The 24,445-nt window shown below is 32.7% G+C and overlaps 1 protein-coding gene across 1 annotated transcript; it reads left to right on the top strand.

The window, feature by feature from the left end:
* The first annotated feature begins 2,694 nt into the window (after positions 1-2,694).
* On the top strand, positions 2,695-10,100 carry LOC108222581 (uncharacterized). Its single transcript, XM_064092884.1, has 4 exons — positions 2,695-2,774; positions 7,463-7,569; positions 8,434-8,599; positions 9,284-10,100. The coding sequence occupies exons 2-4, from the start codon at positions 7,466-7,468 to the stop codon at positions 9,953-9,955; spliced, it is 942 nt and encodes a 313-aa protein (XP_063948954.1). The 5' UTR covers positions 2,695-2,774; positions 7,463-7,465; the 3' UTR covers positions 9,956-10,100.
* Positions 10,101-24,445: the final 14,345 nt, after the last annotated feature.

Genomic DNA, 24,445 nt, shown 5'->3' with positions numbered 1-24,445 from the left:
ACAGCGTCCTTGGCGGGGCAACCCACGCCAAGGAAGCATCTTATTCATGCATGTGGTCACCCACGCCTAGGAAGCATGTCTCCTAGGCGTGGTATTCTTAGACGCTTCCTAGGCGCGGGTACCCCCGCCAAGGAAGCATCTTCTCAGGGAGCCTTAATTTTTGTAAATTATCAATTATTTACTCAAAAAGGCTGAAATAAATCCCAAAAATTTGGAAAATGTAAAGAAAAACCTTGAAAAAATCGGGATTGCTCTAAAAATTGAGAATCACTTTTTAAAAATGCTTCGAAAATTATTAAAAGGCCTGGAAAATTCCATGAATTGGAATTAATCATAAAAATTCCAATAAAAAGTAAGATTATGCCCCGGAAATTTACGAAAAAAATGCCTGAATGCACAAGTATTGACAATAAATTTGAGAGGACAAGTTATACGGCGTAAAAGATTCGATTAGTCGCAAAAAGGGTTCGATAAGGTTTTGGAAACCATATGAGAACTTCCGTAACTTTTGACAAGTTCTTACGAAACTTATCGAAAGTTGGGGGGAAAATGGTGAGTATTAAAATAATTGGATACTTATTTTATGACAAGATGGCCCGATCAATAAACGCCCAAATACCAACTAGATTCGTAAAGATCTGGCCTTGGCCCAATAAAAGCCCGAACCTCACATGTGGATCGCAAATTAGGTCGGAGGCCCAACTAAGGGCCCAATTACGAATACGAGTTCTACAATACTTCTGATTCTAGCAGCTAAATATTCAAGAGTTCGGCTAAACATTGACAACGCAAAGATAAGAGTCATATGTTATCTCTTGCTCCAAAGCATACTTCGATAAGAAGTCTGATACGTGGAATCGCACTGTCATCCGACTTCTAACTCGGAAGTGTCTATATAAAGGGCTCTACCTCTCCAAACTGAAACTACATTTTGGACTTGATTTTTCTCCAAGCAGAAGATACGTAGGCATCTCGCACCGAGATCAGTCCAAAGCACGAATCGCTCACACCCTCGTTTTTCGTTCCACACCAGTTGTGATGGTGTATATCATACTGCATCGCCACTATCAGATGATCCAACATGTGTGACAAGTCTTTTTTATTTTTTTGACATTATGTTTTTGACAGAAACAAGTGTGAAAAATAGAAACCATATTTTTAACACCTTTTTCTAATCCAAGACAGATTATGACTTCTACTTGCATGTTATTCAAATTATTAAAGAACATATTTTATATAAAGATTAATATTTTAACATTAAAAAATTTTAAAATGAATATTTATATTCAAGTATATATATTAAAAAAGAAAGACGAAAAATTATATACAAATATGCATAACATCATGCTATTAAATATTTTTATTATTAAAGACAAATATGTTAGATTAAGTTACTCATAACTGTTAAATCATGGAAAACTAGTATTTTGGATTAGATTGAATTAAAATTTCAGATAAAATTTTAAATTATACCAACATCATACAGAAATTATATATTTTTACAACAGTTCTGACTTACAAACAAATCAAAATTTCAAACTTTATTTAATTGAAAATTTTAATTTATTATTTGTAAATTAATTTTTTCAAATAATTTAAAATATATTAAAAGGTTTATAAAAAATTAAAAATATCCCGTGCCTTGCACTAAGCTAGTATATATTTATAGCTATACTAAAATATAAACAAAGAGATGATTTGTAGTCATCGTCATTTGGTTACATATTATTGGTAATTAATGAATTATCTTTTTTCTCTGCATTATTTTTAAAATTAAATAGAATAAAATATATGATTTTAACTATAATGTGTTCTAGTTGAAGAAATCACGAATTCATCATGTAACTAATACAAAATGAATAATTTTTTTTCATATAAACGAAGAAATAAAATATATGAAAAATATAATTTTTAATTAGTTTAAAAAAAGATATTATAAATAGATGGTAAATATATATATTATTTTTACTTCTGGTTTACAATATATACAAAAAGGTAACAAATAAATCTCTAGGATAAAACCTAATAAATCATTCAATAAGTTTTTATCAAACTTCATACATGATCATAGAATTTCTCATATAAAAAAGAATACAATGACGAAGTAAAAAATTAAACTATAAATAAGAAATTTTGAATTATATTAAGCACGGGTTCAAGGCTAATAAAAAGTAATGAGAGAAAAGACACGAGAATCGAGATTTGAGATATATGAAAATGTTGTATAATTAAGTTACAAACTGATTATATTGATCCTATTTAGATGGGACAAGTCTATCGTGTGTCGAAGTAGTGCCAACTAGAGGCCACATGGCGATTCGAACACATATGCAGTCAAGTCATTGAGTCAGACACACATTAGACCTGATGAATATGTGCTCAATTTATGGATAGCTGAGGGTAGAGATTGGGCTGCGGTTTAACTTGCCAATATAATAATCATTGTTCTTATTATGTAATTTTATAATCACTTAATTATTATTTTTCTTGCTATTGTGTAACGTTATATTTGGTCAAATTATATGTTTGGGAAGTTTATATAATTTGGATTTATAAGTGGCCCAAATTCAAGACATTTAATTGATAGCCCATATGTTAGAACCCAAATACGTATCCAAAGCCCATCTCATTTCCAATGTCAAAAATAATAAATATTTAGGTCATCGTTTTCCACTAGTTGCCCCTTAATTTCTCTTCGTGCACAAATAGACGTATATCTATACATATCATTTGCTCCAGAAAGCGATAAAGAAGGTAACAGAGCGAAAAACAAGGTAAGAATATCTCCGATTCTCTCAAATTCTACAAAGATCTTTCACTACACATATAATTTGTTTATCTCTATATTCTGCGTAGTGTTAATATATGCTTGAAGCCGTTTCAATTTTTAAATTTAGTAATTAGGACATCGAATTGAAGACTTAAGTTGATTTGCTATTATCGATCCCTATCATTAATTCTCGTGTATGTAATTTTGTATGCTATTAAACTGATTTTTCTTATAGATTGAATATATCAAGTGTTTACAACTGATGACTTTTGAGAGATATTAGAGGATTGTTTAGGTGGGATGCTTCGGTTAGACACTGGAGATGTTGAGTCCATTGTCTTGGTACCAAGAATTTACAGAAAAGCACCGGAGGTAGATAAACCATATTGATTAGGCAAACTTGTCTATAAAAGATGCCTAACCATGTCGGGAATGACACACTGGCTTCTGAAACTAGTTTTTCTGTCGCTATTAATTAGGGCATTAGTGCCCGTATCATCAATTTTATAGATTGGCAGTAATTCATCATTGTCAAAGAGAAAATTTGGACAAAAATGATTTAAGATCAGTTGAAAAATAAAAGCGTGCGTAACAAATAAAACATGTTTTGTCCTCCTTTCTAACTGCTAGGAGCTCAAGCAAAAAGGTACCATAATCAAAAAGAGTGTTATGGATAAGAGAGTACCCAATTTGTAGAGATCCTTATGATAAAGCATCAAAGTTGGAAACTTTGTTTAGGAAGCAACGACTGATGCAGTCAAAGAAGAAATTCCACTCCTTCTTTACAAGCGATCTTTGAAATGATCTAATCTTGGTATCATCACTAGCATAACCTAGAGTTTTTAAGAAATCTAAGATTTCATAATTGGTTAGTTTAGTTGGAGTAATTTTACCATGTTTGGGAAGATGAAGAGCTTTCTCCATGATTTCAGCAGTGACAACATATTTGATGTTGTTGAATGCAAAAGAGAAGAACAGATTGTTGTTTTCATCAGTGTGAAAGAATGATGTGTCCCAAACCTGCATGACTGAGCAAAAAGTGACCCTTTTGGGTTCAGTTAGAGCGTAACCAATTGGACTGCTGGAAAGGAAGTCTTGGACGAAGTGAAAGCCTTTGGGTAGGATACAGTTGTCCAAGGGGGCACAAAAGTTGTTCGGAGCAAAAGTTTTTCCACGAAGGTATGGTATTTGACGTTGGTAAAAGGAGAGTTAAGTGTTGTAGCCATTGAGAGAATGCGTGTATTTGAAAGAGGCAAATCTTTACCATGATTCAAATAGAAGAGAGTTTTTATCAATCGTACCTCTTTTGAATCCACTGTCAATGAGAAATTGAGCAATAGTTTCATACCATGCTCTTGGTGCTTGCTTTAATCCATATAGAGCTTCATCCAACCTATAAACAAGATCTAGATATCTAGGATCGACAAACCCAAGTGGCTGTTCAACATACACTTCCTCTTCCGATTCTCCATTTAAGAAAGCACTCTTGACATCCATATGAAACACTTTAAATTTCTTATGTGCAGCATAAGCTAAGAACATCCTGATTGCTTTCAGTCTTGCTACGGGTGTAATTGTCTCATCATAATTGATCCCTTCTTGTTGTGAATAGCCTTTTTCCACAAGTCTGGCCTTGTTTATAATGATTGTACCATCAGAATCTGTTTTGTTCCTGAAAACCCTTTTGGTACCTACGATTGATCTGTCTTTTGGTCTAGGCACCAGCTTCCAAACTTCATTTCTTTTAAAGTCATTTAGCTCCTCTTTACATAGGTGTTACCCAGTTAGGATCCTTAAGTGCATCTTTAACCTTCATCGGCTTTTCTTTGGAGAGAAAATTGTGAACGTGACATTCATTTTGTGTAGCACATCTTGTTTGCACACCTGATTCAGGATTGCCGATTAGAAGATCAGGAGTGTGATCTTTTGTCCATTTCCTGACATGAGGAAGATCACTTCATTAACTAGATGTTCCCCCTATATTTGTGGTATCTTCTTGATTATTTTGTTGTTCATGAGCTCCCCCTGTGTTCTTGTTTCTTGATGATTTTTCAGTTGTGTCATGATGGTCAAATGATTGAGAGAAATCAGTAGCATAATGTCTCATTTTCTGACACTTGTAACATTTGATTTTAGAAAGATCTGCCTTGCCTTTCTTTTCATCAGCAATGTGTTTCTTCTTGAACCTATCTCTTCTTTCATCTGGGGACCTTTTCTGAAACATGCCTTGCCTTTGAACTCATCTGAACTTCATTCTTTTGAATCCTTTAACCAGCATAGCAAACATGTCATTAAACTAAGCATCCTCGCTGTAAGTATTAGTGCCCTCATCAGTATTTCCATCAATATCTGATGATTCATCGATATATGATGCTTCCCTTGTGAGTTTTTTGCTTGATGTCTTCAATCCGCTTGGTTTGCTTGATCTGATCTAAGCTTTCACGGCTGTTGACTTAGCCTTTCATATATTTCATCAAGTGACACATTATTCAGATCATATTGATGAATGATAATTGAAGTTTTAGTATCCCAATCTTTCGAAAGAGACCTCATTAGTTTGGTATTTGAATCCTTTAGCTCATACACCTTACCAACGAGAGATAAGTTGTTAAGAAGAGTTAAAAACCTATCATACACATCGGCGAGACTTTCATCAAACTTGGCTTTAAACTGTTCCTACTCTTGAATCAGCAGCGCTCTCCTATTTTTCTTGATTGACTCAATTCCTTGACACTGAGTTTTCAATGTGTCCTAGATCTCCTTGGCTGTTTTGCGTGCTATAACTCTATTAGACATTACGGAGTCTAAATTCTTATGGAGAATAGTTCTGACCTTGGCATCCTTGAGACGTTCCGTCTACTCCTCGGGTGTGTCATCTCAGATTTCGTCTTCCCGACATAGTGTTCAGGTACACCATTAACTTGTGGAACTAGTTTCTTGGGAACGTATAGACCATCAAAAATTCTATCATGGTAGTCAAGATCTGATGCCTTCAGATACATCATGATTTTGACTTTCCACGTAACATATTCAGATTTCTTCAGTACGGGTATTTTTATGCTTTCATATTTGTTTGTCGGCATGTTTTCGATCTTTATTGATAAGAGTTTATCAGCCTGCTCTGATACCACTTGTTACCCGTATAAGAATGAACTGTAGAATGGGGTTGAATACAATTGAGTATAACTTTTTGACTTAAGAAAAATAATGGACACAAGTATGTAACTTTTGAAATCAACTTCTATTGATTACAAATAAAACTATTACAAAACTCTCTCAAGAAAAACAATCTTTCTTATGAGCATACAGGTTATCACAATGTTCGAGTAAAAACCTTTCTATTACGCAAACCAAATATTTTGTTTATATTGTACACAGCTATCCTATCAATTACACGATATGTTCTAGCTGATTTCTATCAATTTTTATACATAACCTAACTAATATCAGTAAAACAAATCAATCCATGTGCTGGCTTCTACCTGTGGAATATATTTTTTTCACAAACCTAATACGCATCAGTTACTAACCAGCTTGCCATACTGATCTCTGCATCCTGATAACTTTACTAGATACTGATCAGTTCTGCTGCGAAATCCCGACCATCATTGAATCATTATTTGTTACATACACAATTACGTGAACTTTACTTCGAATTTTATAATTATCTTAGGACTTTTGACGTAATTATCAATTATATAATGTATATGTGTATGGTTTCGTGTGAGCATTTATAAGGACACATCAAAATGATAGTCTATATCATGTGTGATCCAAACTATCATTTAATATATGGCCAGATCACAATTATTGGGACACATCAAAATGATAGTCTATATCATGTGTGATCCAAACTATCATTTAATATGTGGCCGGATCACAATTATGAGATCGTGTGTTTGTCATAGTTGTCTTCGGATACCTAATGTTTGAGATTTTAGAAGTACGTGACAATAAGAGTTATGCATTATATATTATTTTATATTGTTTAGTCAAATTTTGATATTCAAGAAATATATAATTCTAAATGTTATGTGGTGCGGACTAATAATGGTGAAGATTTTTTTAGCTACTTATCATAATTTTAGTTTGTGGCGAGGGAACTATTTATCAAATTACAAGGCATTTTTTTTAATGTTAAGACATTAATTTGCTCGAAATAGTATCTAGAAGGCATTTGGTTTTTTTAATAAGCATCGTAGTAACTCAGTAACTCACAGATGCTAGTTTCTTTCTAAAAAAAGATTAGAATAATTAGCATTGATGCTTTTTTTTATCCATTATAATCTTTGTGAAGAAGAGAAACAATTTTCATGGAATAAGTAGAACAAGTCTAATCCATAGATTGACGCAGAAGATGATAATTTTCTTTTAATTTTGATCAACAGACAAGTGTAATGAGTTTAGAGGTGGTCTTGCCAAAACAATGCTCCCAAAATATATAGTATATAAATTGAAAATTTTAAATTTCATCATTTAATATAATAATGTATAAACCAATTTAGTGTAGGCTAGTTCTCTGGTGTTTCCCTGGCCCAAGACCGAAAGGGTGTGAAAACTGAAAAGTTTCAATGAATGGCACCGATATGTTTCGATATGTTTATACTTATTTATCACTCAGTGGCCGATTGAAATTCAATTTTCATAAGTATTGTAAAAAATTTAATTGTATTCTCAACTTGAATTATGTAGGCAATGGCGACATTCACAGACTTACCCTGTACGCTTGTGTATTATATCATATTTCTGTTGGTGCAGTCTTCAGGTGGAGCAGCGGATTTCGCCAGAATTATCTCTGTGTAAGACCTTACAGTCCAAATTATTAAGTCGTAAGGAACGTTAAATTTTTTTATTATTTGCAGTGTCACAAGCTGTCATTTAATGTTAAGTATACACCTTCTCATGAATGAATCCTAATAGTTTGTTACAAATTTATAAAGGTCAAATTGTAGGTCACAAGTTTAATTAGATGCATTAAACTATTGCTGTTTTATAACTTTTTTCTTAAATAATTATTTTACATAATTATCTATTTGTTGAACTTTTTAATGTATAATAAGTTTTACTTGTTAATTTAAACACATGTAGTTTTGAACTCCCCATCGTTTTAATTGTACTTGCCAAGGTTTGAACTCTATATCAACGAAATATATATTTAATTTTTGATATATCGGAGAGAATTGAACTGACGTCCCTTAACGCTTAGGATATATAAGAACCCCTATGCTCTTGTGAAAACTTTACAGAAAAACTGGTTTTATTGAAAGAACCGATGAGATGTACATTTCTCATGTGGGTATCTCTGTGGTATTTTTGGTAGGAATTTTGAAAATGGTCATCCCTGTTAACTTTTTATAGTATACATTATTAATACATAAATATACAGTTGAATCTCGATTAAGTAATAATCGATAAAGTAATATCCTCATTAAAGTAATATTTTTTTTAGTCCCAACATAATGTAAATGTGTATTTTTACTCTCAATAAAGTAATAAACTCGATAAAGTATTTTTTTTCGTTGGTCCCAACGTTATTACATTAAAGAGGTTTAACTCTATAGGCATGTGCGTAGAGTAGTTTATGGTTTTTTAGTAGAAAGTTCTTGTACATATTTTACGTACACAGGGTCTCTAAAATGTATCTGTCAATCTTTTGGTTGCAGTTGCAGAGATTTTCATTTGTATGCCGAAGATGGATCCGTTTTAAGGGTTGTCGATTTTAATATGAAGATGAAATCTGTGAAATTTTACAATTTCCTAAATGTCAAAGGCCTACTCGTTAAATGTTCTGAAGCGGGTAATGTAGCTGCTCAGCATGTGCTTGCGAAGGTAATTACTAAATCCCCTATTAGTTTTTGTTCGGTAGGTGTGAATCATTCGCCATTCCTAATAATCTGCTTTCGAAATGCGCTTTATTTGATGTTTTTCTTCAAAAAATATGACTCCCTCTATCCCTTTTTAGTCGTCATAATATTTGGTTGTGTACCGGTCAAATTGACCAAAATTTGACTGAAATTTATTACTCCCTCCGTCCCAATTCTTTAGTCTTGTTTGACTGTTTGTGGTCAGATTGACTCAACTTTGACTGAAATTTTGCATATATTAAATAATTGAAAAAATTATAAAAAATATATAATTACAATCTACATTTATTCTACTTTAAGATGTAATTTTCAATTAGTAGAAATTATGTAAGGATAATTATTCATTAACGGTCAAAGTTGGGTCAATTTGACCACAAAAAGTCAAACTAGACAAAAGAAGTGGGACGGATGGAGTAATATTTTATCAATCGATAAAAGAAAAATATGTCACTGACTGGAAATAATTTTTTAATCAACTTTAAGATATAATTTTCAGTTTTTTAAAATAGTGAAAGAATGACTTACAATCTTTGGTAAAAAATTAGTCCATTTGATCAATAAAATAGAAATTTGACAACTAAAAAAAAGACGGAGGGAGTAAAAAACAACTGGCCTACTGAGGAGCATAACATTTGTTCGGGCTACGCAGGTGATATTGCTGAGCTCTACCCATTTGTTACTTAGCGAAGGGAAAAGGAAAGTTTTTCCTTTCAGTGACGATCCTTGTGATGGTTTAAAGCTTAAACGTTTGATTCGAGACACAAATGTTCCGGCTCAGAACAGTAAAGTTAGTTCTTTTATGTCCTATTTTTCACCTCTACAAGTACACACCAGTGACTCGCCAACAAGATTGGTTCACCACCAACTTGTGAAGCGGTTCCTGATTAATGCCAACCTTGACGACTTGATTGAAATGGATATATTATTAAGATATGGTATACGGTACTTGATGAGTGATACTCGAGAAAATTCCACCCTCATCTACTGCATCACGAAAATGGTTAGCCTTGCTTGTTATATCGGATATCTGGCGAAGGTTAATGAATCATTTAGTGACTGCTTGAGGTGGGTTAGAGAATTCTTGGAAGTGCACTCTGATAGAGGTTTTTACAAGGTTTCTGGGAAGTATACCTGTCTTCGACATCTAGTCGTGCGGAAATGTATTATGACAGCTGGCCTGGATTCACGAGAGGCATTGAGGGATGAAAATTTTGTGGAGGCACTGAGACAAGAAGTGAGCGACAAACTTGGACAATCATACATTGGTTTAAGTGAAATGCGAGCTGCGGCAGTTGATCATTTTGAAAACGAGGTTGAATAAGTTTATACATGCAAGAATTGTAAACTTTTAAGGGGTGTGAAGACTCCAGATTATTGACTGGTTTTATGTTTTGCATTGTACTCAGACCAGGCATATAAACATGTGCAAACTCTTTTGTGCTTTGAAAATTGCTTTGTATTTGCAATTTAGTCTATGTTCGATCATTATTTTACCTGGACAGACAGAATATAAAAACATTGCTACTTCGTCTGCCAGTCGGTTTCTCTTTTAGCTGTGCATCTGCAATTCTGCATAGTGCCAAGCAACTTGTAACCAAGTAAATTAAGGAAAACCTTAAAAAACAATTATAGAAAACTTTAAATTAGGCTCAGTGATGCTTCAAAATTCTAATCATGGGTTTTTTTATATTTGATAAAAAATATTGATTAAACTCTGATGAGAAAAATGTTTGTCGTATATAGGGGAGTTACATGAGTGTAACTATGTATTTGTATTTACTTCGCTATAGAATTGAATTATAAAATTATAGCAAAGCTAAATTAATTTTAGAGTTTTAAGTTCTGATACTTAAAATAAAATGTTAAATATTTTCTAAATAAAAATATGAAATTTTAATTTATTATAAACATTAAAATATTTAGATAAATAGAAATTAAAATATTAAAATTGATGTTAAATATTTATATTATATTTCAATATATAAAATGTGTAACATTTTACTCGACCAAAATTTTGTATATATATAACATGATACATGCAAAAACAAAAATGGCTATATATATGGTGTAGCTAATTTGATTTATACCTGATCTGAGAAAAGATCAGACCTCGCAATTTGATACACGAACAAGAAACGAAAAAATTTAAAATTTGATTTTCAATATTCAGTACATAAATATGAAAATACACTTCATGTCCGGCTTTATTTTACATACACGAAAGTACACGATATAAATATATTTTTTTAAAAGTAATATATTCATGTAAAACTATATATATTTCTATAATACATACATACATACATATATATATATATATATATATATAATTTGTACACAATTAAATATAAATAGAAAAAATTTATATATATTTCATTATATAATACATAAAAAATGTATTTGTAAAATATATTTTAATTAAATTTATTATTATATTTCATACTAAAGATAAGATGAAAAGTACACTACACGTTTTTCTTGCCCAAAAATTTATCCTTAACTTATATACGTAAATTTATCTTTTTTTTCCTTGCCCAAAATCTGTTTTCATTCACCCCAGAAGGTTATTTTAATGTTCTTTTAAAGTTTACACTTTTGTATTGTTTGAAAATTGTTACAGATGTATAAGTGATAGTGCAATGTGGCTCGTCGCGGATCAATCAAAGTTGTTGTTTGGGATTATTGCGTAGATGAATGTCGAGGGGCCGGCTAACATGTTAATTGCTACATGACCACTCCGTGACTTTTTGGAGTACCGTGGACAAGAAGGAATTTTAATGAACATGGTATGTTTGTTATGGTAAATTACAAGAAAAACAGATAAATTTGATCCCAAAAATCGGTCAAATTTAGTTAAATTTGACTGTTGGCAGTTAAATTTAGCTAAATTTGACCGATTCATGCCGGTCAGACATAACGTCGTCGAATTTAGCAAAATCAGTCAAATTTAGCTAAATTTGACCGAATAATTTTGACCGCCTAAATTTGACTGAAAATTTGAAAATTTTGAAAATTGGAAATATTTCAATTTCCCGCCTAAAAATTTGAAATTTGAATTATTTTTACAATTTATTTTTGAATTCTGGTCAAATTTAAACTTGGACATAATGTATTGTGCTGCATTGTGGTACATTTTTATGTATGAATTTTGATACTTCATTCAGTAAATTCCGATAATATTATCTTACTAATCAACACATATATCACATAATTCCCTGCTTTATTAAGAAATAAAATTCATTTCATATTAAAATTCATGTTAATTAAAAAAATTATTTACAAAAAAAATGTTACAAATTTAATATAAATTCCTCATTGGATTTTGTAATTCTACTTTGTTCCTTCTTAGTTTGGACGAAAATGGTGACTTGAGATCTTTGATAGCCGGAGTTGCTTGGGTTGCTGGAATTCTTCCCATATTATCATTCCACGAGTTAATTTTTTTGGTGAAATTCTAGTACAAATCTTGTTTTGTGGATAGAAAGATTGAGAATGTATGAATATATATGGTTATGAATGTGTATTTAAAACAGGGGAAGAGGGGGAGATGGAGATGAGGATGAGGATGGGGAGGGGGAGAGAGAGAGATTTGGAGAATCGAGTGTGTATTTTGATTATAATGTGTGTTTTTATGTATATATATGATAAGGATATGTTGTGATGATTTTAGACCGTTAGATTATTGTGTTGGTATGTTAAATAAGTACCATTAGATGTGTTTCACGTGAATTGCTGACATGACAGTAAATTTGACGATTGGCAGTCAAAGTTAGCCAAATTTGACCGCGGGCAGTCAAATTTAAAGACGGTCAAATTTAACTTTGGGCGGCAAAATTCCCTCAGAAACTAATTGCAATTATTTGAACGCAAATTTGACCGTCGCTGGTCCAAAAATATAAATTTGACCGATTTCGGTCAAATAAATTAAATAGATTAGTTTCAAAGATATCTTAAGGAGTAGTACTTCTTACTGCATTTTTCTTATAAAGTCATGCAAGTCAAATTTCAAATCTTTTAAAAAAAATTCACATGACTAAAATCAATAGATTTTAACATCCGCACGGCTGGATCGTTAAAAAAATATTTAAATAATTTATTTTGTTAATCAGGAATGAACCACGTTTTAAGGAGTAGTACGTCTTACTGGAATTTTCTTATACATTCATGTAAGTCAAATTTCAAATCTTTTAATTATTTTTTTTGCATGACTAAAATCAATATATCTCGACATCCGTACGGTTGGATCGTGAAAAATTCATTTTAATAATTTATTTTGTTAATTAGGAATGAATCTCATTTTAAGGAGTAGTACTTCTTACTGGATTTTTCTTATAAATCATGCAAGTCACATTTCAAATTTTGTAATTATTTTTTCGCATGACTAAAATTAATATATTTTAACATCCGTATGGTTGGATCGTTGAAAAAATCATTTTAATAATTAATTTTGTTAAACGGGAATGAATCTTATTTCAAAGAGTAGTACTTCTTAAAAAAAAAATTCTTATAAAGTCATGCAAGTTAAATTTCAAATTTTTTAATTATTTTTTACATGAGAAAAATAAATATATCTTAACATCCGCGTGGTTGGATCATTGAAATAATCATTTAAAAAAGTTATTTTATTAATCCGGAATGAATCTCATTTTAAGGGGGTATTACTTCTTACTGGATTTTTCTGATAAAGTCATGCAAGTCAAATTTAAAATCTTTTAATTATTTTTTCACATGACTAAATTCAATATATCTTAACATCCGTACAGTTGGATCGTTGAAAAAATCATTTAATAATTTATTTTGTTAATCCGGAATCAATCTCATTTTAAGGAGTACTAGTACTTCTTATCGGATTTTTCTTATAAAGTCATGCAAGTAAAATTACAAATCTTATAATTATTTTTTTATATGATTAAAATCAATATATCTTAACATCCGTATGGTTGAATCGTTCGTATGGTTGAATCGTTGAAAAAATCATTCAAGAAATATTTTGTTAATAAGAAATGAATCTCATTTGAAGTAGTAGTACTTCTTACTAGATTTTTCTTATAAAGTCATGCAAGTCAAATTTCAAATATTTTAATTATTTTTTCACAAGACTAAAATCAATAAATCTTAACATCCGTACGGTTGGAGGTTCATTACTAAATCACATGACTAAATTTGAAATCTTTTAACTATTTTTCCAAAATCACTTGACTAAATTTGACTGCCAACGATCAAATTTATAAATTTGACCAAAATTAGTCAATTATTATTCAAATTTTTTTCACCACTTCAAGCGGGAAATTTTGCCGCCCAAAGTTAAATTTGGCCGAATTCATTTTTGAACGAAGGCAGTAAAAAATAATGATGTCACCGCTAATTTTTGTGGAGGGAATTTTACCTCCAATGTTTTGAGGGACCCGCATACTATATATGACCGATTGTATAATAAACAATTCACTCCTTATTTTTGTGGGATCCGCCATGTTAAATTGACCGGTTAAATTTGACCGTTTGTGTTCAAATATGAAAGCGGTGAAAAATAGTCGGTCAATTTTAACTTTGACTTGATGCCATACAAGTTTGACCTTAAATTTGATTGTTACCGGTCAAAAATAAACTGGTAAAAAATAATCGGTAAAAAAATACCCCGGTTTTTCTTGTAGTTATATGTTAATAATTTTACAAATAAATACGCATCTTAGGGTTTAAATATTGTTTGCCTCAATTCTCGCAGTTGGTGCTACTAATTGTGCATCGAAAAATACTTATGTAAAAATATTTTTATATTTATTGTTACTCATATTGAAGTATAAATGCTCCATTTCTTAAACATGTCTGATGGCAGTACTTTTATTTTTTAGGAGCAAGTCCAACAGCTTCCGTTGTATAGTCTCTTAAGTTATGATTTAGAAAATACAATGCTCCAACAATGTCTTAAAGGTTGACTGAGATATCAACGACCTCTAGCCATTCCTTATCTTTGAGGAAGCAATAGCCATTCCTATTTCGTATATATTAAGATATTATTCAACCCCCCCCCCCCCCCTTTTCTACACTTCTTTTTTCTCTGCAAAATATAGTTTGAGTTGAAATTTGTATCATTATTTTAATAAGGAACAAATGTAAGGATTGTGTTGGAGTTGATATGGAAAAGTATTATCCTAAATTACGAGGTTTCCCTTTTAAAATTTTTAATTATATTTATGAGGAAGCTATTAGGATTTTACTTGCTCCTACACACTTAAATATGTTTAAGAAGAATCAAATATTTAAATAAAATCTAAAGAATGCAAGTAGAATTTTTTGTTTTGATGTATATTATATTGCTAGTGTTAAGGAATAAATTAGTTGTAACTTTGATTTGATCTGAAAGACTTATTTTGATATATCTATTATCAGCATTCTTTTAATTTTGGAAATAGCAGTATTTTAAGATGATTTACTTTTATTTGCATAGATTTGTGTAAAAATATGCATGCTACCTTTATTAAAACACGATTTTCTATATAAACTCTGAAGTTTCTCACGTCTCATTCATCTATAAATACATCCTCTAAATCTCTCTACAACTCTAAACACCCAAATGGCTCACATTCAACTTTATCATCGCCAAAACGGTGCCTATTTCCTGGTTCGTAATGTATTCCAAGGAAGTATTTACTACGACCCTTTCGCACTTAAGGTGCACGTGGACGGTCAGGCTTATCATCCTTCCAGAATCAGCTGTTGATAATCTCTCATGGGAGATTATTTAGAGCTCCAGTTCTTCAAACTGGAGACTCGTCTTGAAGAAAGACGAAGAGAGGAGGAAGCAGAGCGACGCCACATAGAGGCATTAGAGTTGAGAGAGAATATCATCTCTCTTTCCAGCTCTATGTCTAAGATCTATTGCCGCTGGGAGTTGTAAGGAAAAGATGCGGGTCCGAAGAAGAAGAAAATGAAGGACACTACTGACTCTTAGAAGTTAGGGTTCCTTAGTTATTTTATTTTTTAAATATTTGGGTCTTATAAAACTTCAACTTTACCCCTTCCTGGAAACTACTATGTTTGCTCATCATGACATAATCGATCCCTTTCTACCTTTAGTAACCAAAAATCAATTAGAATCTTAGGCTAGGGTTTTTAGTCTACCTCTAAAAGTTTATTTTGATGATTGTGTTGTGTGAACTATTTAGATAATTATTTGATTATGTTCTCAAAGAAACTGTTCATATTCTGTTTAAGTTTTAAATTCGTATGCTGAACAGAATGATTCAATTAATGATCTTACTTTAATTTGAAAAATGTTATGATGTTGTTTAAGTTGTTTTGAATAGCGAAGTACAGTTCAAGATCACAAGTTTTGAGAATAATAGTGATGTCAAGAACACTGAAGTACTGATGAAAAGAAAACTGAAAGTCGTTAAGGAGGTCGAAGCTCTATTTACCAGATATTGGGACTTCTTTTACAAACTATACAATTGTATTGTTGATCAGTTTTGTTAGAATTCGGTTTGAATTGAACTTTATCGTTCATGTGTGATTCAAACACAAGCTCAATTTATTTGACAAATGGTTACTGTTACATCAAATATCTTCATAAAAAATCGATGATAAATTAACCGCTATCGATACTATGAAATAAGACATTACACATCTTGTTTTTAACCAAAGTATCATCATAAAAAAACAATCAAACACATATCCACCTCTGATTTATCTCAAAATATTTCAGTTGTAATATCTACTTGTGAGATGAGTGATATTCAAGAACAATCCTACACAGAGAAAGAGTATTCTATTTAAAGATGAATGTCAATGGAACGTGTATATCAGATCCGGATAAAGTTTTGACAAATTGTCAGGTCCTGATCAAATTTATCAGATCTTGATATGATTACTGATGGAGTTCCTGACAAATATGTCTCAAAGGGTGTTTGTTTGATACTGATTGATGAATGTGGTTATCTGAAATCAATTGATTATGATTTTTCAGACTATGCTTAAGGGATCGTTATACACAAGAGAAGCATATTCTCATTCTACAAGGAGATTGAAGACAAGTGATACAAGCTACAGATTTTCGAGTTCGATATTATAGGACATACAGACTACAAATGAGGCAATCAGACAAGAACCTTTACCTGAAAGTGGTGAATCAGATCACACAGAGCCTCAAATCCCACAAGAATCTGCATCTTAATGTGATGTAGCAGACTAAGCAGAAGCTGGAGCCAGTTCCACAAGAACCTGTTTCTTAAATTGAAACGGATGCTGATCATAATGCTCCAGGGCACACAAGCACCTGATTCTCAATGTGAACTAGCAACCAGAAAGTGTATGTTGATGGTAATATATGAGTTACTGACGGTTCCTCAAATACTGATGGTATGAAAATTTCTGGAAAAACTTATCAAAGGTACAATATCTCTTCAGGATGATTATAACTAAGGAGATCTTTTATCATAAAAGAAACCCCTATTTATATGACTGACTACCCTTTTTCTTTGCCACCTCTTATTTCTTTAATTTGTTGAGAGACTGAGCTTTTCATGTGAGGTTGTGTGAAAATAATTAGTGAAAAGATTACAAAGAGGCAATCTCCTGAACTAGCAAAAGGGGAGGTAGTTGTGAGATAGAAGATTTTATCTTCAAAGAAAGTTAGTTATTATTGATAGAGGAATTTGGTGAATCACCAAACGTGAGGTTCGTTGCCGGAATTAGGTGTAGTATGGTGTTTATATGACGATAATCCGTCGTGGGTGGTGGTTTTAGGTATTTAAGAGTGGCTGAGATCAAAGGAATATATTTCTGCTCTCGTTCTCACAACTCTCGATATATCCCCCGATGTGCCTACATACCCCTTTATATAAGGGAACAAGCCGTACGTAGTTCGATTAAACCAAGACTCCTAGTTTGATCAGGACTAGGCTTCTCGGTGATAAGATCAATCTTAAGCCTGTGACTTATCTCTTAAAATCCTACTCCAGTTAGAATTAGTCTTGAGGCCGACTACCTCAGACTCCTAGTCCAAGTATATCACGGATACAACGTTATCTCCACTACGAGAGACAACACCAACCACGACTCTTTGCGACATGAAGGATTCATCTGGGAGGACCATGACCATTCCTTAAGGTGTAGGGACGCGTCATCACCTCTCGATGAGGTCTTCACCATGAGGCAAGGCAAATGAGGAGCCAAATTACACGATCGTCTCAATCCCCCAATGAGGGCGAACTCATCAGAATATAAGATTCAGACATACGATCGGCCTTCGTGTTACCCCGGAGGGCCTTCAAGAGCCATGATCACCTCAAGCCCCTACACGAGGGTTAACTCGGCAGATAGCAGGATTGAGGGTTGTAGACCATGCCCGGATGATCCCGAGAACTATCAGATGAGCCCGGCAACTAGTCTTTTTGTCCCTCGGAAGGGTAGGTCTTCGTATCCCCCGGAAGGGTTATCACTACATTATCACTTATTTCTCTATAACTATTATTTATGTTAACACAACATATTTTCTTCTAAGGATGCGCCCTCCCGAGGGACGCGCCCTTTCCTCACCTTCAGACCCTGCATCATCATATTGCGACAAGGGGCCGCGCCTCTAGTGAAAACACCCGGTAAAGGCGCGCCCCTACCCCTATTACCTTGACCAAAAACGGTCATAACAAGTACTCCCCAGATTAGCGCCTAATTCGTAAGGTGCATATCCTCTATAATGAAGATGGTTGGATGATTATCCGTGACTTATCGCCTTAAGCGACGCCTTAAAAATATTGGGGTCATGTTGATAAAGTATAATTGTTGAGGTGCAAAACTCTAAAAATATCTGAATTAAAATGTTTTCAATCAAAAAAGGCTTGGGCTAAACTTTAACAATTGACCGGATCCAATGTTTGATAGAAAAATTTAAAATGAGCCCAATTGTTAAAACTTTGATCCCTTATAAATAAAAGTTAAAACTGAAGTCTCCACATCTCTTTTCTTTTCGGCACATTTTCGTGAGACATCGACGACGAACCTTGTACTGTTCGCCCATTGAGCAACTTTTCTCATTTGTGAGATCTCTATTCCCTTTCTCATATATCTATTTTATCATTTATTAATCTTTCTTACTATATGCAAATTTATCAATCTTGTGTTTCTTATCTAATCATTATGGTCTGTGTAGCACTATATATATGGTGAGTTTTGTTACTGAAGATATAATATAATAAGATATTGAGTTATTTCCAAGTATAATCATAGATATATGATTAAGTCATTAGTTATCATATTTTTAATTATATAATCAATTGTCATTAGATGTACATAGATATATAATTAGCGCCTAATTCGTAAGGTGCATATCCTCTGTAATGAAGATGGTTGGATGATTATCCGTGACTTATCGCCTTAAGCGACGCCTTAAAAATATTGGGGTCATGTTGATAAAGTATAATTGTTGAGGTGCAAAACTCTAAAAATATCTGAATTAAAATGTTTTCAATCAAAAAAGGCTTGGGCTAAACTTTAAAAAATTGACCGGGTCCAATGTTTGATAGAAAAATTTAAAATCAGCCCAATTGTTAAAACTTTGATCCCTTATAAATAAAAGTTAAAACTGAAGTCTCCACATCTCTTTTCTTTTCGGCACATTTTCGTGAGACATCGACGACGAACCTTGTACTGTTCGCCCATTGAGAAACTTTTCTCATTTGTGAGATCTCTATTCTCTTTCTCATATATCTATTTTGTCATTTATTAATCTTTCTTACTATATGCAAATTTATCAATCTTATGTTTCTTATCTAATCATTATCATCTGTGTAGCACTATATATATGGTGAGTTTTGTTACTGAAGATATAATTTAATAAGATATTGAGTTATTTCCAAGTATAATCATAGATATATGATTGAGTCATTAGCTATCATGATTTTAATTATATAATCAATTGTCATTAGATGTACAATTGACTAAGGGCTTCAAAAATCTAGGTTCATTTTGATTTTGTGCGAATATAGAGTACATTAATTTTATAGATTTCTCAACCAAATTTATAGGGATCTAAAACGATCTTAAGAGTCTCATGGTATACTCTTTAAAATTTTAAAAATAATTGAGCTCGTAAATACAACAATTATGATATATATTTACTTGAACAATACTCCTCATAAATTTCTTCAATCTGCTTGGTTCGCTAGATCTGATCTCAGCTTTCAAGGCTGTTGACTTGGCCTTTGAATTTCTCTTATTTCTCCTTTGTTGAACTTCAAGATCATGAGTTCTAAGCATTCCATAAATTTCATCAAGTGACACATTATTCAGATCATATTGCTGTATGATAATTGAAGTTTGAGTATCTCAATCTTTAGAAAGAGATCTCAAATCCTCTAGCTCACACACCTTACCAACTAGAGATAAGTTGTTATGAAGAGTTAAAAACTTGTCATACATATCGGTGAGACTTTCATCAGACTTGGCTTCAAACTGTTCCTACTCTTAGATCAACAGCGCTCTCCAATTTTTATTGATTGACTCAATTCTATGACACTGAGTTTCCAATGTGTCCCAGATCTCCTTGGCCGTTTAGAGTGCTATAACTCTATTAGACATTACGGAGTCTAAACTGTTATGGAAAATAGTTCTGACCTTGGCATCCTTGAGAAATTCAGTCTTCTCCTTAAGCGTCATCTCAAATTTCGTCTTCTTCCCATAGTGTTCATGTACACCATCAACTTGTGAAACCAGTTTCTTGGGAACATATGGACCATCAAAAATTCTGTCAAGGTAGTCAGGATCTGATGCTTTTAGATACATCATGATTTTGACTTTCCACATTGCATATTCAGATTTCTTCAATACGGATGTTTTTATGCTTTCATATTTGTTCGTCGACATGTTTTCGATCTTTACTGATAGGAGTTTATCAGCCTGCTCTGGTATCACTTGTTGCCTGAACAAGAATCAACTGTAGAAGGGGGTTGAATACGATTAAGTATAACTTTTCGACTTAAGAACAAATAATGAACACAAATATGTAACTTCTCAAATCAACTTCTATTGATCACAAATAAAACTATTACAAAACTCTCCCAAGAAAAACAATCTTTCTTGAGACCTACTAGGTTATCAAAATATTCGAGTAAAAACCTTGCTATTACGCAAACCTAAAACTGTGCTTATATAGCACACATCTATCCTATCAATTACAATATGTGTTCAAGCTGATTTCTATTAGTTTCCATAAATATCCTAACTGATAGTTTCGATCCTGTAAATCCGTAAAACAAATTAATCCATGTGCTGGCTTCTGTCTGTAAGATATATCTTTTCTGTAAACATGATATGCATCAGTTACTGATCACATCAGTTACTGACTAGCTTTCCATACTGATCTCCGGATCCTGATAACTTTACTAGATACTGATCAGTTCTGCTATGAAATCATGACCATCATTGAATTTTTATTTGTGACATACACAATTATGTGAATTTTATTTCGAACTCTATAATTATCTTAGGACTTTTGAGGTTATTATCAATTATATAAAGTATATGTCTACGGTTTCGTGTGAGCATTTGATAGGACACATCGAAATGATAGTCTATATCATGTGTGATCCAAACTATCATTTAATATGTGGCCGGATTACAACGATCTGCACGGGATCTTGTGTTTGTCGTGGTGGTCTTTGGATGCCTAATGTTTTATATTTTAGATGTACGTTAAAGTAAGAGTTATGCATTTTATTATTCCCTCCGTCTCTCTCAATTATTAACATTAAGGGACGGGGGCGTGTAACGCATTTTAATGCGCCTAAAAAATATAGTTTTTTTAAATAATTTTCTTATTCTGAATATAAATTTAGATGCATTAAAGTGCGTGTCAAGCAGTGAAAAAAATGTTAAAAAATGATAAGGACAATTCTATATTGACTAGTCAATTTTTGATATTCAAGAAATATAATTCTAAATTTTATGTGGTGCGGACTAATAATGATGAAGATTTTTTTAGCTACTTGATAAAGGTACTTGTCATAATTTGTGTTTTTGGCGAGGGAACTCTTTATCAAATTAAAAGGCGTTTTTTTTTTCAATGTTAAGACACTAATTTGCTCGAAATAGTATCTAGAAGGCATTTGGTTTTTTCAATATGCATCATAGTAACTCAGAGATGCTAGTTTCTTTCTAAAATAAGATTAGAATAAATAGCATTGATGTTTTTTTAATCCATCATTATAATCTTTGTGAAGAAGAGAAACAATTTTCATGGAACAAGTAGAACAAGACCAATCCATAGATTGACACAGAAGATGAGTTTAGAGGTGGTCTTGCCAAAACAATGCTTATAGGGCACATGGTGGATTTATATGAATTAAAAATTTTAAATTTCGATCATTTAATATAATAATGTATGAATCAATTTAGTGTAGACTAGTTCCCTGGTGTTTTTATCACTTAGTGGGCCACTAAAATTCAGTTCTTTATGTTTTTTAAAAAATTAATTGTACTCTCAACTTGAATTATGTAGGCAATGACGACGATCACAGACTTACCCTGTGCGCTTGTGTATTATATCATATTTCTGTTGGTGAAGTCCTCAGGTGGAGCAGCAGATTTCGCCAGAATTATCTCTGTGTAAGATATTTGCGTTTGGTTATCACCCTGTGATAATTTTATATAGATTATAGTACAATATGATTATAATAATTTATACAAATTTGAAAATGGGTATACTTGTTACTTTCTTTTGGGTGCTCTCTTGTAAATTGGGTACCACATTCGGTAATACGATTTTATGAGAAATTGGCCGATTGCCAATTGAGGGAATAGGGAGCTGCATAATTGAGACCCGTATTTGTGGACTCTATACTTTTTTTTTTGAAGAAAAAAGAAAAGAAAAGAAAAGAGTATAGAGACCACAAATGCGGGTCTATACTCTTGGTAAATCTTATTTTCAGCCTTTGGTCATACTTTGGTCGTCCTTGTTACGAAACTTTAATCATTTGTTTACTTTTATTCTTACCTTAAGCAATAATTTTTTATGTTTTCTTTAATAGTAATTTCAAGTATACATTATTAATACATAAATATATTGGCATGTGGGCAGAGTAGTTTATGGTTTTTTATAGTGAAACGGAAAGATCTTATACATACTTTACATACACAAGGTCTCTAACATGTCTCTGTCAATATTTTGGTTGCAGTTGTAGAGATTTTCATTTGTATGCAAAAGATGTATCCGTTTTGAGCGTTATAAATTTTAATATTGAGATGGAATCCGTGAACTTTTACGATTTCCTAAATGTCAAAGGCCTACTAGTTAAATGTTCTGAAGCGGGTAATGTAGCTGCTCAGCATGTGCTTGGGAAGGTAACTAATCACTTTATCAGTTTTTGTTCTCTCGGTGGGAATCATGCGCCATTCCTAATAATCTACTTTCTAAATGCGTTTTATTTGATGTTTTTCTTAAAAATATTATTCCCTCCGTCTCTAAAATTTTTTCTCATTTGATAAATCACGACTGTTCACGAAATAAGACAAATTACTCATTTCCTTATATCTATAAGACTAAATATAGTCATTAGTGATATTATTGGTTTCATATTTATGAATACTTTAATACGGTGAAATTTTTATATTTAATATTAATATGAAATTAAAGATATTAATAATCAAAAGTGTGTGTTGAAAAACGTAATAAAAACACACACGAAAAGTATTTAGGGACCGGGGAGTAAAAAACTACTGGCTAGGCCTACTGAGGAGCATAACATTTGTTCATGCTACGCAGGTGATATTGCTGAGCTCTACTCATTTGTTACTCAGTGAGGGGAAAAGAAAAGTTTCTGGTGTCAGTGATCCTTGTGATCGTTTAAAGCTTAACCGTTTGATTCTAGACACGAATGTTCCCGCTCAGAACAGTAAAGTTAGTTCTTTTATGTCCTATTTTTCACCTCTACAAGTACGCACCAGTGACTCACCAACAAGATTGGTTCACCACCAACTTGTGAAGCTGTTCCTGATTAATGGCAACCATGACGACTTCATCGAAATGGGTATATTCCTAAGGCTTTGTATACAGTACTTGATGAGTGATACTGGAGAAAATTCCGTCCTCCTCTTCTTCATCACGAAAGTGGTTAGACGTGCTTGTTATATCAGATATATGGCGAAGGTTAAGGAATCATTTAGTGACTGCTTGAGGGTGGTTAGAGAATTCTTGGAACTGCGCTCTGATGTACGTTTTTACAAGGTTTCTGGGAAGTGTAGCTGTCTTCAACATCTATGCTTGCGGAAATGTCGTATGGCTGGCCTGGATTCACGAGAGGCATTGAGGGATGAAAATTTTGTGGAGGCACTGAGACAAGAAGTGAGCGAACTTGGTCAATCATACATTGGTTTAAATAATGACCGAGCTGTGGCACTTGATCATTTTGAAAACGAGTTTGAGTAAGTTTATACATGCAAGAATTGTAAACTTTTAAGGGGTGTTAAGACTCTAGATTATTATTGAGAGACTGGTTCTATGTTTTGCATTGTACTCAGACCAGACATATAAACATGTGCAAACTCTTTTGTGCTTTGAAAATTGCTTTGTACTTGAAATTTAGTCTATGTTCGATTATTATTTTACCTGGACAGACAGAATATAATAACATTGCTACTCCAGTGTTAAAATCGGTGTTCGTGTAGGGAGATGCTGAAATTTAGTCTATGCCCCATCTTGTAGGGAAAGTGCTACCTTATTTCCTTATACACAGCACACTTAGAAGCGTCCGTGTTCGTGTCCGTGTTCGTGTAGGGAGATGCTCGAAACAGAGCCCATAGTATCCCGGACACTCTGTCTGCC

This window comes from Daucus carota, chromosome 5, assembly GCF_001625215.2.
Source record: "Daucus carota subsp. sativus chromosome 5, DH1 v3.0, whole genome shotgun sequence".
NCBI classification, from domain to species: domain Eukaryota; kingdom Viridiplantae; phylum Streptophyta; class Magnoliopsida; order Apiales; family Apiaceae; genus Daucus; species Daucus carota.
Note: the sequence above shows the minus strand (reverse complement) of the source record. Positions and strands in the feature narration are given on the sequence as shown.

Excerpts from the sequence above, each read along its gene's own strand:
- LOC108222581 (XM_064092884.1), top strand. The coding sequence starts at position 7,466 with ATGGCGACATTCACAGACTTACCCTGTACGCTTGTGTATTATATCATA. Across the intron at positions 7,570-8,433 it reads TTCGCCAGAATTATCTCTGT|TTGCAGAGATTTTCATTTGT; the intron begins GTAAGACCTTAC and ends TTTTGGTTGCAG. Across the intron at positions 8,600-9,283 it reads CTCAGCATGTGCTTGCGAAG|GTGATATTGCTGAGCTCTAC; the intron begins GTAATTACTAAA and ends CGGGCTACGCAG.